Source organism: Culex pipiens, chromosome 3 (genome assembly GCF_016801865.2).
Source record: "Culex pipiens pallens isolate TS chromosome 3, TS_CPP_V2, whole genome shotgun sequence".
NCBI lineage: Eukaryota > Metazoa > Arthropoda > Insecta > Diptera > Culicidae > Culex > Culex pipiens.
The window spans coordinates 58,844,131-58,863,464 of record NC_068939.1 but is presented as its reverse complement, the minus strand read 5'-3'; the positions used below and the strand labels follow the sequence as shown (position 1 = coordinate 58,863,464).

The 19,334-nt window shown below is 36.6% G+C and overlaps 1 protein-coding gene across 1 annotated transcript in view; it reads right to left on the bottom strand.

The window, feature by feature from the left end:
- The window catches only part of LOC120417618 (Krueppel-like factor luna), a 69,938-nt gene extending 51,948 nt beyond the window's left edge, over positions 1–17,990 (bottom strand). The window contains exons 1-2 of the mRNA XM_039579732.1: positions 17,207–17,990; positions 17,006–17,137 (exon numbers count right to left, since the gene is read on the bottom strand). Coding sequence (XP_039435666.1) covers positions 17,006–17,137; positions 17,207–17,981 — 907 coding nt within the window. The 5' untranslated portion in view covers positions 17,982–17,990. The remainder of the gene's footprint in view (positions 1–17,005; positions 17,138–17,206) is intronic.
- Positions 17,991–19,334: the final 1,344 nt, after the last annotated feature.

Below are 19,334 nucleotides of genomic sequence, written 5' to 3'. Positions count from 1 at the left end.
CGGGAATTCCTGGGCCCCGGAAAATTTAGTTTTAAGTACAATAATTATTATTGATTTGTTGTCAAAAAATAAAAGAATTTTTTAAAAATATCATAAAAATTTCCGTAAATTTAATTTCACTTGGTTATAGTTATTAAACACAATATTAGTTAAATATTAAAATATCAATTACTTAGTGGAATACTTTCTTCTTATGGAAAGTTTTTTGTTAAGAACTGTAAATTAGCAGCAATGTAAAAATTACAGGCACAAGGAAAACTGAACTGAATATTAGTATTAAAAATTGGTGTTTCAGTGAAGTCAATTAATCTTAAATACCTAAGTTTTTCCATTTCAAAGCTGTGACTGCTAGTTTTGTTTTAAAGGAAAACTTTGGGCATCCCAACTTAGTGGTCATGTAATCAATTTCAAACAATGGGATTTGTTTTTTTTTTTTAATTTAACGCTTACTGAACTTGCAAATCAAAGAAGAAATGGTGGAATCAAAATGGTCATATGTTTGTTTTTTTTTGTGTATTGAATTTATCCCTTCTTTTGTCGCTGATTGGATCTGGAATTTTTTGCTTCAGTATACAAAAGTATTAAAATACCTGGGAGTCTCGACTGAACAATGGCCGATTTCTCGTGAATTTCCACTCGTCACCCTCTAATCAAAGGGATTTTTGAAACCTTACTTTTTTGTATTTTTGATACAAATGATAAAAATTACCTGTGCCAAAAGAAGCCATTTTGCATCATTAGTTTTTTTTCCATACAACGCTCCATACAATTTTGAGAGCTGGTCATACAAAATGAGCATGTGAATATTCGAAAATCTGTACTTTGAGAAGGAATTTACTGATAAAGTTGGTGTTGGTGTTCAGCAAAGTTGTAGGTTCCGATTGGATTTTTTCAGAAAAAAAATTAGAGCGTGGAAAAAAATCCCAATTTGTTTATTTTACTTAAAGTTAAGCTCCCAATATACTTGTGACCGAGCCACGTAGCCTAGTGGTAACGCTTCCGCCTCGTAAGCGGTAGATCGGGGTTCAAATCCCGGCTCGGACCAACACAACTGGTGATCTTTTCCCTTCTGGATTCGATTGCTTAGTAAAGGGAAGGTAGTGTATCGTCACAAACTGGACCTTATCACAACACCTTAGGGAGGCGACCTATGGAATGTTAACATTAACCTTAACATGTTAACATTAAGTTGAGAATGAAACTGCCACTGAATCCGCTTTGTAAATGCCGGCCCCGATACTCTTCAAGGGTGTTCCCCTCAGGAACTGGGAAAGATTTACTTTACTTTACTTCCCAATATACTATATTATTATTTTCGTTTTTTTCAGGGGACGAAAAAGGAATCTTTTAATAAAGTGCACACGGTTTTCAAGTTATAAACATATTATGGTGAAATTTTTCAAAAAATGTTTAGTTTCTTTAATTTAAAAATAATTCGCAATTTTTTACTTTTTTAACTTTGTTGATTGGACTACTGGTAGCCTTAAAAAGTTTAAATTTTGTGAAAATGTGTTTTCCTCAGTGTCATCTCAGAAGCCTTCGTTTTTCAACTTGAGACATTTTGGAAACTTTGAGTTTGATTTTCAAAGATAAAAATATAAAACTTTGTAAAATGTTCTGCTCGCATCTAAATTTTTATTTTCAAAATTTTGAAATGTAACCAAACATCTAAAAAATCAAAATTTTGTTTTTTGCTCTTTCAAAATGTTATTCTTGATTAAAAATTTTCTAAAAAAAATCAATTTCCCTAAAGTTGATTTATTAACTTTAAAAATCGATCCATTAGTTTCCAAGATATTGCGAGTTGAAAAAGAGGGCCTCCAAACCCAATGTCACCCTCTATAAAGCTATTTAAATCTGTTTTAGATGAATTGAATGTGTAAAATGTCAAAATTATTATTGTGTAGCTTTCAGCAAAATCGCATCCAATAATAAATATATGTCTTTTCCATTTTTTTTTTTTCATTCCGTACTCAATTCCATCTCAAGGAACAATCACCCCGGGAAAACCGCCACAAGTGTTTCCATTCCCAGCAAATATGGAGAATAATCGAAGGGATCGAAACCTGCAAGTAGTAACAGTGATGCTGCAACACGTTCCCCGGTAAGCTGCATCATCCTGGGGAGCGCGCCAGCCATCTTAACTGGCGCGCGTGCAGCATTATTCATATTCCTCAAACTGAAGAGTGTAATTTTGTAGCAGCGGGCAAAAATAAACACCGAACCTCACACCCACACCGCACAATCCCGGCCAACGGAAGTGCATCGTTATGCTGTATACTGCAGCTTCTTGTACAACTGCGATGGGGGATGGAAACAATGGCTTTGTTCTGCTTGAAAGCCCAGCTGGAAGCTCGTTGATCATCGTCGTCGTCTTCCTAGCTGTCCAGCGCGCTGGGAGTATCCTTCTTCAAGTCGTTAATCTTGGCACTCACTGCTGAAGACGAGAGACAAAGCACTACTGCAAGAGAGATGGCGTTGACCATCGTCATCATCCAACTCATCGTGTCGTTACCGCGCTGAAAGCTTTAAAGTCAATCCCCGAGTCATTCTCGGACTCTTCCCAAAGTCGACACTCCAACGAGTTAGTCTGTGTTTTACGAACGTATATATTTAAACAACACTCGAGCGCAAAGATCTACTGGAAACAATCACCCCAAATCCCCACTTCCGGACGGCGGCGTCGTTCCCAGAACTACTACGGCAAGAGGTTGGCATCACGCTCGGTACACAGTTTTATTATATTTATGGAGTCTCGTGATAATAACTATATCATATTTATGAAATTATGCTTCCTTGTGCAAGCTCAAGTCTAGCTCTCTTGTTCACCCGGGATGATGCCTCCTCGGGAAGCAGGCACGCCGCGTGGCACAACTTGGTCCCGGCGAAGATATCATGATACAAACTGCTGCGGGGGGTTCGGTAGCGGACGCCGGCAGGGCAATCGCTGCAATAGAATAACAGAAATTGTTGTCATCCGAGAACCACTTCTTGGGAACACCCCCCGGTCGTTGTCCCAGTTCTGGATACCGGGGATTGTCTCAGGCGAACCATCATTGTTATGCCTCTTTACCTGAGTGTGTGAACACGGGTGAGAGTGTAGCGTGTGGGTGAGGCTTCGCATCAGGTGTGTGTTTGGGTGTGAGTTGCTGGAAGAGGATACTTCATGATCCGTAACTGGTTGGCCATTATGATGGGTGGTGCCGGCATCATTGATATGCATATTCCATGGGGCGGAAGCGAGCGTGCAGTGCAGTGCATGTTCGGTGATCCATATAATGCAAGGCAAGAGGAGGAGATTCCCAGTATTCATGGTAGGATGAGCTGAATATTGATTGTGTCCTGCAGAGAAGTGACGCTGGACTAGGTCCATCAGGGGTAAACAATAAGGGATGGTCTGAGGAATAGTTCAACGTGGTACCATGAACTAGGATCGTTATAGTCTTGAAAATCGAAAACCAAATCAAACATATTTAAAAGACCACATATTTTCAAAATTGGAACTATACATAACTAAGATATGATAGGCAACAACTAATATAAATACATGTACATGTTCCCATTTCGTCCGGTTTAGTCTATATTTTATTTTATTTGGATATTTTTCAGATCGAGTTCTCTCCAAATATTAGATTGAATTGTTATTTTGAACATTATTAGTATATTTCACAATCGCACTAGATATTGTATAATTTCAATTACTATACAATCAAAATTAGGGTCTTAAAAGAATCCTAACTGAAAATTTACTTTTGCACCAAACAGTTCAGACTCAATTATCTCAAGCCTCGATTACCCGATGGTTTCAAAGGAACATAGGAAAGCCAGAGCAAGGATTAATAATAAGGGAAATGTGTAGTAATACCATTCTGTTATCAATAGCATTTTGAGTACTTCAAGGAATATATTAGACCATATTCTGGTACACCCAACTGGCAGTCGCATGATTGTGATGCATGGCGGCATGAAAGTATATCAGAATCTGCATGAAAACTGTCCTCATGCATTTTTTGCGATATAGGGGTATGACATTTTTGCCCGTTACCGACAATTATCGACATTACCGACGGCTTTTTGGTTGTATTTCACAAAAAAAACCCTTAACAGAACGAGGTTTGAACCACCAACTTCTTGGTTATTGATCCGACACGCTACCACCGCGCCATGGACGCTTGATGAAAAGTGAGTGAAAGAGCACCAACATATGCTTCTCTTTGGAGTGTTGCTCGGGGACGGGCCAGCATTATATGTGTTGGTGAGAACTGCAGATCGCTGAAATGTTTACACGCGGGCAAAAATGATCTACGGGCTTGCTGCAAAAAATGTTATAAATTGTGACATTTTCTGCAGCAAATCCACTGTTGCAGATTTTGAGATATATTTTTCCTTTGGGTGTATAATTCAATTTTTTGGTATAATTCTGATATTCATACATTGCTTAAACTTTTGAAAAAATAATGTTGATCCAAAATGAAACATTAAAGCAAGGGCTTTTACTGGAAATGTAAAATTTTGAAGTTGTTCAAAGGAAAGATTTAATTTTTTTTTTAAATTTTGGTAATAAGTTTTACCCAGATTCTTTGAAATAACATTTAATGTTTAAGTTTCGCATTATATGCGGTAGGTGTAGATGGCCACTTTAATTCTATTTTTGAGTTCTCGATTTTCTCATACTTTTCCAGAACCTCAAATAATAGGAATTATTCACCAAAAAAGGTTGCGGAAACTTTTTTCACTAAAACTGCGATAACTTCAAAACTTCCACGATGACATATACATGTTTGGTTAACAAAAGTTGCGTCATTCAATGATTGAAATCTCTCCTATTTTTCTTTGAAAGGCCAACTTATCACCTTTCATTTGCGTATAAGATAGCAATTATAGGTTGAAATGGCGGGGAGTTATGATTTTTTGAAGAAAGTAGTTTTTACGAAAATTGTATTTTTTTTATCACCCAAAAAAAATTTGAGCCCGATCTGAGCACTTTTGTTTATGTTCAGTCAACCTAACATAAATTCTAAATAAATTAAAAAAAACGGCTATGGGCCATTTGTTTTAAAATAGAAACTTAACAACAAATTAATTTAAAAAAATGTTCGTGCTTCAAATCATAATTTCGACAATAGAAACAAAGCTAAAACAAAAAGAAAAATAAAAAAGTATGACTTGACTTGATTTGATGGTGCATTTTAAACATTGCAAAACATTGAGTTTTTATTCCTTAGTTTCGAAAGGAAAAAGAATGGGAATAGCAAAGAGATAAAATTTACTGATTTTAAACTTATTTTTTCTTCAAATAACGCCTTAGGCCTTAATTCTATAAAAACTAAACATCTAAGAGTTTACGCAAAAAAAAAAGTTTTTATCAAGTTTCCTTTTAAATGTCGTTTGTTTTGATATTTCAATTTCATATTGGTTTTAAAGCTGAATAATCAAGTTAGAATATAGTTCTTTAGAAGTTCATTACAGTGTTTTGGAGTTTCTTTCAGCTGTATGTTACATTATAATCCTTTTTGGAACAATTATTGCTATTAATTAAGATTTTATCAAGAGTACGCGAAACTTGTGAAAAGAAACTCATTTAAATTGCAAAGGAAAAGGGATAGAAGATAGAAACCTTTTATTTTAAGGGAAATTTAAAAAAAAAGACAAACTTTTGAAACATACATGAAACTATTTAATCATGTTTGAAATTTAACATTTTTTCATATAAAAAATAAACAAAAACGGTTTTCAATTATTTTTCATTGATTACGAGAAATGTATCCGTTTTTATTTGATAGATTTAAAGTTAAAAAGCAGGGGTGCCCAATATTTTTAGAAAGCCTACCACACAAAAAAAAATCTTTAAAAATATGTAACGTTTTTTAATGTATTAAATTGTAAAAATTCATTTATTAGTTGATTTTTGTTTAAAATTTCAGTTATTTCAGACATTTATGTAATTTAAATACTTTAGAGTAGAAAATTACATTTTCTCAACATTTTATCTCAACGAGCCTTTAACGAATTGAATATATATGAAAAATTGAACAAAATGTTTAAAAAATGTTCAATTCTATCATCAAATGGAATAATTTTCAAATAAGTATGCATGGAATTACAGGCTTTTCGCGACTTTTTTCAAAAACAAAATCACAATTTCCCGACTTTTCCCCGTTTTTTGCGGATTTTGGTAAATTCCAGTCTGTTCCCAACTTTCCAGATTTCGCGACTTAAGTGGTTATTGAGAACAATTTGGAATCATCAGACGAGAAGATTTTCATGTTGCATTAGAATCTTTGTGATATCATCTGGCGTTGGAAAAAAAATTCTGTACTAATAAAATTTTTGTATTACTTGACAAATATCAGACGTAAACCAAATTGATGTAGGGGAGTTTGGGGTAATATGGACAGCGGGGGTAATTTGGACACCCCTTAAAAAATCACGTTTTCTTCGGATATAAAGTGAAAACGGCAATTTAAGTGATAAGGCTAGTACTAGTTATGGCCTAGGAGTATGGACAAATCAAAAAAGTTGGAATAGGTTAAGTAGTTTTGGTATAGTATGTGAAAGTTTCCAAAGGCCGGTTGGCACTGCCTTAAGTTCTAATATTTGAGGGTTGGGAAATAAGGTTTTGCAGAGGTTATATGGCAAAAAAGTGGACATTTTTTGTTTAAGGGGGTTGCTTGGACGATGTCTGAGATATGTACGTATAAAAATTATGCATTTTATCAATTTTTATCATCAAAAATTGCAATTTATGATAGAACATGCTATGGGGGTAATTTGGACATGGCTTGTGGGGTAATTTGGACATACCTGAAAGCCTACCTGTCAGGTAAAAAATAACTTTCATGGTTGGTTGAGTTCTTAAAGGGATTTAGAGGGATTTAAAATGTCAAAACACTCAAAAAGGAATGTGAGCAATCAGAACTTTCACAAAACCCCTATTTTTTAATTTAGATAAATTTATTGCAATATTCAAATGGATGAAATTTGATTACTGCACATTTTGCTTTTAGTCAATTTCTGTGACATTTCTAATTTCTATGCTGGTTTACAAAAATATTAAAATTAGAAGGGCTACATGTAAAATAAAAAAAAATGATGGTTTCAGGTTAATAAGTTTATGTAAAGATTGATTTATATAAATCTCGATTAAATTTTCAAAAGGCCCTATCTGCATAAGAAACCCATGAGGGATAGGTTGTTTTGAAAATTTAATCTAGAAATCTAAACAATACCTCAATCACTAAAAACTATACTTGTGCCTAATCCAGAATCAATGTTTAAATCATTTCAGAATTAATGATTGAATTATGTATGCAACACTGAACAATTTGTTATCTTCCTATTGAATTATAGTTCTATCACAAAATCATTATTTAAACCTTTGATAAAATATTGTGAGCAAAATAAACAAATCAAAATATAAAACAATTACAAAAACATGCTCAAAAAATCAAATGATAATCTTATTCTTCAACATGTGTCCAAATTACCCCACAAAAGGTGTCCATATTACCCCACAAGGTATGTCCATATTACCCCACAAGGCATGTCCAAATTACCCCACAAGGCATGTCCGAATTACCCCATAGGGGTGTTCATATTACCCCCACACAAAAATGTGGGGGTAATTTGGACACCTTTTAATTTTTGCGGTAAAAATGGGTTTTTCATCAAAATTTATCGAAATGAATGACATTTTTCCATCAAATATGGTCTCTATTATCCTCTGGTGTCATCCACATTCCTTTAAAATATCCATACAGCCCGTGGCAGAGCAATTTCCTTAGGGTGTCCAAATTACCCCACACTCCCCTAGTTTTCATCAACAACAGGATAATGGTATGATTTTGTTATTCTGCCATCGATTACTGGGCAATCGTGAGCAAATTTTTATGATTTGAATTAAAATACTCCATATTAGTCAAATTTAAGCTGCTGATTGACTTTCACATTATAAATGCCTTTTTTAATATTTCATGGCCATCAGTAGAATTATACGTTCACAGATCACTTCAGATCATTTTTTGGTCATATTTTTAAAAGCTTTAAAAAAAGCAGTGAAAACTATTTTCAAAACTTTGTTTGATGTTAGCTACGTTTTTCCGAATTTTAAGTACACCATCATCAAATAATCGGGCGTCCAATTTAACACACAAGTCTTTTGGATATCAAATTTATATCTTACCACTGTTTCGAGATACAAATCACTGAAAAAATGTCTTGGTAAAATCCATAAAAATGGAAGGAGTCGTACCACCCCACCGTCACGAGATATCGAAAAATGGACCTCAGATACGAGGTCAGGGGCAAAAATTACCCCAGGCAACAAAATTGCACGCAAATCGGCGAGGGGTCGGAGCATTTTTTCCTCATTTTGAATGAGTTGGGTCCATATGAAGTTTTGTGCAGAGATAAATTTACAATATTTTTTTTCTAAAATTTGTTTGCACTTGTTAAGTATTGTTAAAATATTTACATTAATTCCTGTTGTTTATTGTTAAAATTTCTTCCCTTTTGTTTTCTGAAGCACCAAATTATGTGGATGAAAAACATTTTGATTATAAACTAAATTTAAAAAGTTTTCAACCTCACAAAACACCGCAAAATACCACAAAACCTTAAATGCATCCTCTTGTTACGTCGATTTACGATCTTACATCATTGATCCGTTCATTCATCCCCAATCATTCTCGGTAAAACCCTCTCAACCGAGCAGCATCGCCAGCAGCCGAAAGAAATCAATAAAAAATCACAATTTACAACCATCTGCATAGCGCGCTCGGAATCCGAACCAAAAAGTCAGAGCCAGACTTGGGGCGGGCCCAACTTCGAGACCCCCAAAATCCAACCAAAGCAGCTGTAAAACATCTTCTTTATGACCAATTTGTTTGCCATGAAAGGGGGACGGGGGAACTTCAAGAGATCCAAAATTTTACCTTTTTTTGCTCTCTCTTGTGCGTGTCTTACCACGTGGCCATTTGCGGTGTGGCGCAATTGGTTGGTCCACTTTTCGCGTGTCCCAAATCCCTTCCGGAAGAATAATCTCTCCAGGCCAGGCAAATTTCACGTGTCATTGCCATTAGTATCGAGGTTTTTCCCGCCGGGTTGTTTTTCGGTTCGGTCTTGTCTTGGAGGATTACTTCACGGACTTTTGCCTCCCAGCAGCTGTTATCTTTTTGGGTGGAAAAGCTCTCTTTTTTTTCGTCTTGGGCCAGTAAGTGCCCTTTGATTATCTCGAGCCACGCAATTTGTGATGGGAAAAGGACAAGTTATACGGTTTTCTTTCTTGTTTTGAACATTTTTCATGTGAATTTGAGAGCTTTGTAGGCCAGCTGATGTTTTCGCAACAAGCGCAATACTTTTCCTCATCGAAGATATCTAATGATTCAGAACCAAGACAGAAAATCCCCCGACTCGAGAGTGGGCAATTAGGATGCTTTTTGCCTTCCCCTGAAACGATGATAATTGGGAAGAAATTCGATTTCAAGGGGATGCTATCGATAGCTAGAATCTTGAAAGGGATCTCAATGACTTGTAAATTGAAGTAAATGACCTCGTTCTGAGATCTTCCAGCACAAAAAAAAACAAATTTGTTTATTCTGAGTTTTCCAAAGCTACTCAAACAGTCTTTAATCGAAAAGTGAGCAAACGCTCAAGACCTGGATAATTCACGAGACGTGTCTTATCGCTAGATCGTCTTATTTACCGCTTAGAGTTCGTGATTTAGAGCTCTTTCCCAGAATGGCTCACTTTTTTTTCTCACACCGCAAATCCCAGACACCATTAGTTTTTAACGTCGGCACGTTTCGTGACATTTTAAAAGCAAAATTTCTCAGCCAAATGACGTTTAACAAATTTCAACCTCCCAAAAAATCTGGCATCCATTTCCCGCCACATTTTTTCGCCACTTGTTTCTCGGGTGTTCCTCCTCAAAGTGGAACGTAAATAATCACTTCACGTGCCGAGAGGTGCTTGTCGTGATGATGATGATGATGCTGGTAAAGCCCCTTGAATTAAGCGCCAGTACGATGATGGATCAGCTACATCAGAATTGGGAACGAGGCGCGATGAAAAAACACATTGATGGTGGTGGGTTGTTTTTACAAGTTGTGTCTTTTTGTTTTTCTTCTATGTTGGATTAGTATTTATTGGATTAATTTCAGGACTTGGAGAATGCTTGTTTTTGTTTACGATTCCATTCAAATTGAGTCTCATTAATAATTGTAAAATTTATGAAGGCCAAACATTGTTTGCCTGACACTATTTCCACAATAATTTTTTGAATATTTTTTTTTATTTTTGCTCATAGCACAGAAATGAAAAAGTAAAATCATAAACCCAACGTTTATTCTTATAACAAATTTAACGTCCTTTAAGAATTTGTAAAAAATATTGAATATAAAATTATTCTTTTAAATTTCGGAGTCATATTCAAAAAAAATGAAAAAAACGTTAAAACCGTTGTAACGTCACGGCAGAATGTGTCATGTATTAATTTCATTTAAATATTGTTCAAAATAACCGTAATTCCAGTTTAAAAATATGTCGATAACTAATTTTCAACTAAAATAAGGAACATTTTAATTAATAAATCAATCTCAATTACTTCAAAGAGCCATGATTTTTTAATAACATGATTTCAAATCATAAAACGGAATGCATTTTCAAATTTCCCAAAACTCTAATCTCAAATTTTCAGGCTAGCTTCTGGGGCAATTCCGGTTGAGGCAATCGAAATAAAACGCTTTTCTCTTTTCTATATATTCGTGAACGCTACACGGCAAAAAGTAAGTTTTCGAAATCATAATTTATCTTCATAAATTCGAGAACCACGATGAATATATTCACGTTTATAGTGCAAATGCACCATACTCATGAATAAATTCCGTCGTAGTTCTCAAATTCATGAGCACAATTGACGATTACGGGAATTGATTTTTTTTCTGTGTAGTCTACATGCTATCTGAACAGATTTTAAATGAATTTTCAAATTTCACTTTCATAAGAATAAATGAACTATTTGAAGTTGAAGTTTGTTAAAATTTATTTTCAAGAAAAATTTGCTTTAAATTATGTTTTAACAAAAGTTGTTCTAAATCGCATGTATAACCAGCAGGGATGGAATAATCGCAAAAAAATCATTTTCGCTTGTGAACTTTCTTCACCCGCGGTAGAGAGAGGAGGCAAATCACGCAAAAGAAAATCGCTCCCGGACTTCTCCAAGAAAATCAATCTGTTGATGACTTTTTGTGAATTTCCTTGTTAGCATCACTTAAAATAAATTATTTCGCTTTGTTTACACACATTGCCCATCTAAAAAAAGTGACAGTTCATTTTTCGACGTGTGACGTTACACTTGCAAGTGTAGTAGTGAAAAAGATATTCTGCCGAATAATCAAGATTATGATTTTTTAAGATTCCTTTTACTGATCTTTAGTGCACGAGAGAGGAGAGCCATGCTCCCTTCGGATTTATTCTCTTGATTGACGTCTAAAGATTTTCTTTTGATGATGATTATTCCATCGCTGATAACCAGTATTTAATCATTTTTTAAAAGCTACAGTGGATCTTCTCGTTATCGATATAGAAAGGATCGTCGAGAGCGGGAGTTATCAAATTATAGAACGAAAAATCAAAGCATCTATTTGAAGGGACTGAAAAATTTATTGACAGTTGGAGCAATATTGATATCGAGAAGATCGACAGCCAGAAAGTCCACTGTATTAATTAAATTTCGCGAAAAAATGTTCACCGCGGATTGTAAAAAAGCTAATTATGGTTTTCGTGGATCATAGCACACCTAGAATTCAAAGTCGAGAGAATCGTTCCCTCAAAATTTATTGAGGGCTCAGGGCCAAAATTGAGAGAATAATGCTACCAACTCACACCATCAAAACGAACGTGTTCATTTGTTAATTCTAACAGTAAATGTCCAACAAGTGTCATACATTGACTTCTAACCACTCCTCGTTCAACAAGCTGTGGTGGCCGAGGCAGTTAAGTCGTTAGGTAAGTCTGTCAAAGGTCTCTGGTTCGATTCCCGTGGTCGACACTTTTTGTTTTTTGTTTTGACGGATGAACTTTTTTTGCAAATGAACCTCGAGGGAATAATTCTTTCGCCCATCTCGAGCTGTGTTCTCTGTGTCCGTGGATGGTACCACTATTCTCTCGGCTCGAGGACATCATTCTCTCGGACGAGCGCTGCCTAGTTTTGGGTGCAACCCTGCTCTTATTGGCACTTTCTCTTGCTTATCTTTTAAGGTTGCAATTATGCTTATTCAACGTAAATTGCTTACACTCCTCTTCATGCTTACCAAACTCAGTGCCATCAATGGCATCTCTTTCAATCATTTAGCTCGACTCATTTAACCCAGTATTATGTACCCATCCATTGGGAGGTCGAAGTCTCTCGCTCTCATCTGATGATCATCACCATCGCCATCCGCGCCAATCCTTTTTGGGAAGTGTAATCAATCAGCGGTGCATGAATAATTGATTGTGCATCCACTGAAATGTGACAACCGCTTCTTGTTTCGTCGTCACTTTACGCGCCACCTCCACCCCGGGAAAGTTCATTGAAACTGCAAGATTTGCCGTCAGCTGCACCGTGACTTGGCAAGCGTAGGGGAAAATGATTTCATGTAATTTGACACCGTTTTGGTGTAAATTTTGAACATTCAAGTTATAAAATGGAATATACGTACCAATTACTTAAATGTTCAGAAATTTCCATTTGAAACATAAATATTATTTTTAAGAAAAATTGAACATCAACGAAAAACTCCACTCTATCATCTGGAGTGCAACTCCTAAATCTTGGCAACATTTAAAAAATACATGAACGAGACGCTCGCTTCGCGATGGGAAAGAAGGAAATTGAGGATGCAATCAAGTGTAAGAAAAGCATCGTACCGCGACCGATTTGCCCCCATTTTTCCACCCAAAACCCACCCCTTTCCCCCTTCTTCGACGAAGCCATCCCCGCGGAACGAGGACGATTTGCTATTACTCAAAAAGTGCTTATGTTGCAGTAAATTGTACACGCTCGAAAGCTTTTCCTCCTCGCAGCAGCAACTCGACTATACTTGGGGATATGGGAACGAGGACGAGCAAGGGGGGAAAGCTCTCTGACTCCATGACGACGACGCCGGCAGACGGAAAAGCTGCTGGAAAATGCCGGCAAAAGTACAAACGTTGCTCTCGCAGTAAATATTGTTGAATTTTTCAATGAAAGTATACAAACATTTCCATCATCTCTATGGGATGGGAGGAACAGGGGGGAGGCAAACTTTCTTCCTAGCATTCTCGTGTGTGTGACTTTGTATCCTGAAAAGCCTCACTCTCTCTCGGTTCCCCGTTTCTACAGCTGCTGGCTGGCCTTAAAAAGCTTTTTCACAGAGTCGTCGTTCGTCATCATACGGCATGCATCACAAGCACACAACTCGAGGCGCTTCTTTCGCACATGATGGAACCTTTAGAGACGGATTCGTACTAGTCGTCGTCGTCGTCGTTGGCGATTGAGTTTTGAGGGATGCTTTTTCGCCCCAACCTTCGAACTCGCTCTCTGTCGCTACACTCAGTCAGTCTGTGTATGGTACATTTTTACATAATAGCATTTCAATTCAATCATGATGTAAAGTGAATTTGATTCTTCGCCCAAACGGAGCACATAGAATGTGTGTGTGTGTGTTCGGGGAAAGTAGTTTGATTGCTGCCCCATTAGATGACACAATGTATGCTGGGAGAGAAGTAGTTTGGACACGAACGACATCAGTGACGCCTTTGTGCTAAACTTGAATGAGGTCCGTTTCTTGGAGATAGGAGAATGCGTTTGGCGTTTGGTATTGAGATTATTTATTGGGGTCAATTTTGGTATGGTGAAGTTATGAGTTATTTTTCGGATTTTCAATTCGGTTTTATTGGTAAATAATCAAGATAAAATAAGTATTCTTGAAATACATAACCATTTGATTTTGCTAGGGACGATTTAAAAAAAGCCAAACTGTGATGATCTGTACCGAGCTCCAGAACATACGTATACAAAACATGGGCAAGGATCTGGCCTACAGCTGAATTTTTCAAATCTGTGTCGAACATTATTTCACAAAGTTTTATGTTTTTGGTTTTCCAACCGAAAATTTTGACAAAAAATAATAATTTTAGAGCGAAATTGAATTAGCAATCGAAAAGTACTTAATTTTTTTAATGAAATGTACAATTTTAAACGTTTTTTGAATTTTAAAACACTTTATGAAAGAAAATCATCCCTGAATAAAATATTTTTGATAAAATGAGAAAATGTTCAGCATCGGTCATTTAGTTTCTGAGCCTCGCAAAGAATTCGAATTGATGGATATTATTTTTAAAATGTCACCTAATTATCCAGCAATTTACTGACAGTACTCTTAGTGGTCCGATTTTTAATGCATAAAAATGATTTGTTTTGCGAAATTTTCTGATCTTCTTAATAAAAATAATTTCAAAATTCTAAAATAAGGTTTTATTTTTGAAAAGCTCTACAAATGGATCATTTTCCTAATTTCTTAGACCAAATTATAAAATTTTTGATATATATTTATTGAAAAGATCAGAAACTTTCGCAAGAGTTTCATTTTTTAACATTGAAAATCGGACCAATAGTTAATTACCAAATAATGAAACTTTTTTTTTGTATTCCAAATTAAAGTTCTATTTTATGCCTAAAATTTCCAACATTCAATGCAAAGAAACAAAACATAAAATCAATCGAAAAAAATTCTACAATTGAGAAAAATAGGCTAAACCAAGAGGCTGGAAAATAGACATTGTGAGCAACAAATTGTGCAACACAATATTTAAAAAATATTTTTACAGGCTTGGCTTTTGAAAAACACTCAGGTTTTCTTTAACAAATGAGATTATTACATTTGAAATTTAGCTTCAGTACTTACTAGATTATCCGAAAGCCTTGGAGACACAGTTTTTTTATTGCAAATTTCGAGTCAACAAGTAACTATTTAACAAATTCTGCATTATTAAAAGGTAGCTGAGAAGGTCTGCAAGTCTTTCACACTCAAATTTTGTGAAAAAGTTACCAGTTGGCTCGAAATATGCAAAATAGAGCACTTCAGAGGCCTTCGGATAATCGAGTCTGGACTGTACTAAATTTTTGGCAACGCATCGAAATTTGAAAATATGTTCGAAATCTGTATTGATAGCATGTAGACATTCAAACTTAAAAACTAGTTTTCTGTCTTTAAGCGTAAAATTGCTCAAAAGTTTGAAAATGTAGTCTTTATTCCAATTTGCAATATCCCAGTCATTATTTCATTAAGAACAAAAAAAATCTTTTTTAAATTTCATGTCTTTTGTAACTTTTTAGGGTTATTTTTTAAAGTGTAACAATGTTCTGCAAATTTGTAGAGCACATAATTAATTTTGTTTACATATAGAACCATTACGAATCATCGCGATTTTACGAAAAAAATAACTTAATCCACCTATGTGGTTGGTGCCTTTCTCACTCTTTATAAACAGTGGGTGACATTATGTGACACATACATTTGGACACAAATTTCATATTTTTTTTAGATCCGGAATAAAAAAGTACACAAATATCATGAAGTGGAAAGGTCTTTCAGTTACCTAACCAACGATGGGTTGGATGGTGGATTTGGACATAGTTTACATACATTTAAGCAAGATCCGGCTTCAAAAATGTACATAAATATCACTTAGGTGGGCATAACTCGAGACAGGGTTGCGAGATCATCAATGTTTTGGACTCGTTGGAAAAATCTTTCGATTACCCATCCAACGATGGGTTGGATAATGGAGCAATTCTACACTCTTAAAAATAACCCTGGAAAAGTGACAAAAACACTAAATTGTAAAATGAATGAAATAGTTCCAAATGAAAAAATACTCTTCTAGGTTGAAAAAGTCTTTCTGACACCAAATTTCCAAATCCTCTCCATTTCAGAAAATTATTGAAATACACGTCTTTTTCGAATGTTTAAAATGAAACGAGATGTCACGAGATATCGAAAAATGGAGTTCGGATTCATGGTCAGGGGCAAAAATTATGCTTTTGAACAAAATTGGCGGAAAATGACCTAAATCAAACCACCAAAACCATAATTTTGTACCAAAATTTGGTTTAAAACATTGATTTTTGGTGAATTTGTAGATCAATGATCGCCTACAAGCCGCATAAATCGCGAAGTTCTGATGGTTATAATGTAAAAACGTTACTGAATCCACCTTTAGGTGGTCGGTACCTTCCTCATATACATAAAGTGAATACACTACACAGCATCATAAAAAGTGTATGAATAACACTTATTTTTTCAAAATATCTGAGATCAGGCCTCAAAAAGTGTATTAAAAACACTAAAATACTTATAACTTTTGATGGGGTTGTCAGATTTTCAATCTTTTGGACTCTTTCAAAAGATTTTTTGGTTACCCATCCCACGATAGACCGCATGGTAGATCCGGACAACGTTTTCATCAAAATATGTGAGATCCGGCCTCTAAAAAGTGTATAAATAACACTTGAGTGGTTATAACTTTTGAAAGGGTTATCAGATCTTCAACGTTTTGGGCTTGCTGAAAATGTCTTTTAAATACCTTTCTTAAAATGTATGGCATTTTCCTTACAAAAACATTTTTACAATCTTTCGAAGTTTAGCTAAACTCGATTTTTAAGCACAACTTTTGAAGTACTTTTCTAAACTTCAAAATATTTACTAGGGTCTTGTGGGACCCCAAGACGGATCGAATGAGACCAAAACGGTCCAAATCGGTTAAGCCAGTCTGGAGATAATCGTGTGCATATTTTTCGGTGCACGGACTTACAGACATACACACGCACAGACATTTATTCAGAATTTGATTCTGAGTCGATAGGTATACGTGAAGGTGGGTCTACGAGGTCGAATAAAGAAGTTAATTTTTCGAGTGATTTTATAGCCTTTATATTGGCAAAAATGTACCATCATTTAAAATATTCCCTCGATCATCCTACCTGTATGCGTTCGCTGGTGCGCCTTCAGGTGCGAACTCTTCGTGTAGACCTTCTTGCAGCCGAGGAATTGACACTTGTGTATCCGCCGCTTCGAGTCGGGACTGTGGTCGTGCTGCCGCTGGTGGTGTTTCACTGTTGAAGTGGTTAAACAATTACCCTTGAATTAATATCATACAATCAAGTCGAGGGATCGTGCAGTACCTGTTATCGCCGCGCTCGGTGAGGACGACGCACTTCGCTGGGCGATCGCGGCCTGCAGCTGGGGACTGACTTGTATCACTCGCGTCACGCCCAGGTGGCCACCTTTACTGCTGGAGGTCGTCGTTAGCCGGACGATCGCGTTCCTTGGTATGTGTCCGGAGGCCGTCGATACTCGCAGGATGCCGCCGCCCTGGTGTTCCAGCAACGCAATTTCCGGCTCAGTCTTGATCGTGGCCGCCAGGGTCGTCGTCGTGAGGGGGTTGGACGTTGGGCTGCCGCTGCCTTTGCTGAGGTGTGACTCAGGCGAGGAGGGAGGCGTCAGCGTTGGTAACAGGTCCGAGGTCGTCGCTCGCGCCACTAACCTCAGCTCGATGGCGTTCGGGTGGTGGTGGTGATGGTGGTGCAGGTGGTGCATGGAGATTTTGCTAAACTGTTCCGGCTCGGGCTCGTCGCAGCAGCTGTCCGAGTTGTTCCCGTCGTCTTCTTCGTCCTCCGGGTCGAGGCGTTCCTTTTTCACCACGACCGCACAACTCAACGCGGGACTGCTGTCCCAGGAGGCGGAGCACGGCGACGAGGAGGAGGAGGATGAGGAGGACGAGGACGAGGAGCTCGAGTGTCGGTCGTGCAGGTTCAGCTCCTCTAAGCAGTACGAGTCTACTTCTACCTTCCAGCCCGAAATTGGGCCGGGCGTGGCAAACAGGTCCCATGGTGTGTCCAGGTCGGCTGGCTTAAAGGTCGTCTGCAGCTTGGGCTCATCCTTCAGGTATCGTTCCATCTCGTAGCAGGTCTGCGCGGGACAAGAGGAGAAGAAAAAAAAAATTCAATCAAAAATTCAAAATCGAAATTCGCAGCAGTTGCCTCGGCAGTCAACTGACTTTATGTTCGCACGCCGGAACGCAGGGGGACAGAGTTCAAGAAACCCGGAAAGAATAAATCAAAAATGTGAGAATTTGTTGAAAAGAAAGTTCGCCAAGTTTCCCATCCCCCAACCCTCAACCAACACCAGAACTTGCCCCCAAAAACGTCGACACCCTCCCCGGAAGTGCTGGGACTGACCGAGGCGAGCAAATATTAAGGGGTCGTGCATAAACCACGTGGTCTCCTTAGGGGGGGGGGAGGGGGTCCAAAATCCGACCGAAAAAAACCATGAAAAGCCATGGGGGGGAGGGGGGGGGGGTCGACGGCTGACCACGTGGCCTTTAAAAAAAATCTTTTCTATACAAAAAAATACGCGCATTATGTTCACTTATATGCATACATTTTTTGTTACACTTTAAAATCATACAACTATTGTGTTTAGAATTATTGCTTATATTTCAATGTCACAATATTTTCCAATTCAATATTAAATTATGTATATCAGCAGATTCATATCAATACTTTGAGCCTGTTATTGAATGAACACTTTTTAATACTCATGTAATTCCTTCTTACAAAAGATTAAAAGCTTAAAAAGCTTAAAAAATAAAGTGACAGTATCCAAAGTTAATATACTTTAAAAATGCATACCAAAATGCAAACAAAATTTCTTTTTTATGTTGATGGTATCTTGTAGCTTAAAAATGTGCTTGCAAATTTGCATTGAAAGTAGATGTAGAAATATATTTTCAAAATCTTAGATCTTAGCTACGGTGATTATTGGTCCTATAAGTGATCGAAGAATCTTTATCGAAAGATTTCCTTTTGACACTTAAAACAAACTCAAGATATCTTGTCTCTCCTCTCACATGTCTCTCCTCTCTCATATTTTTTTTTATGTAAAAAGAAACTAAAAACCCCAATTTCAGGATTATCGCGCAGTTCCAGTTTCACTACCTTATTTGCAAGTGAAACGTCTAACATTAAAAAATACCCAGTCACGGAAAAAACGTACGATACATACTTTAAGATTCACCAAAAAATTGGATGAATATTTTGGTCTAAAAGGTATTCCTTATTCCATGGGTTACACAATTCGGATTGTTATATTACATAACATTTCATAAAATACACGTAGTACTATCCATCGTCAAAGTTGTAGGTATTTTTTTTTGTTTTTTTTTTATGTTAATAGGGACCATCTCTTGAGCCAAAGAGAAACATGGGCAAACATTTTAGATTTTTTGAAAAAAAAACAAACTTCAAGCAA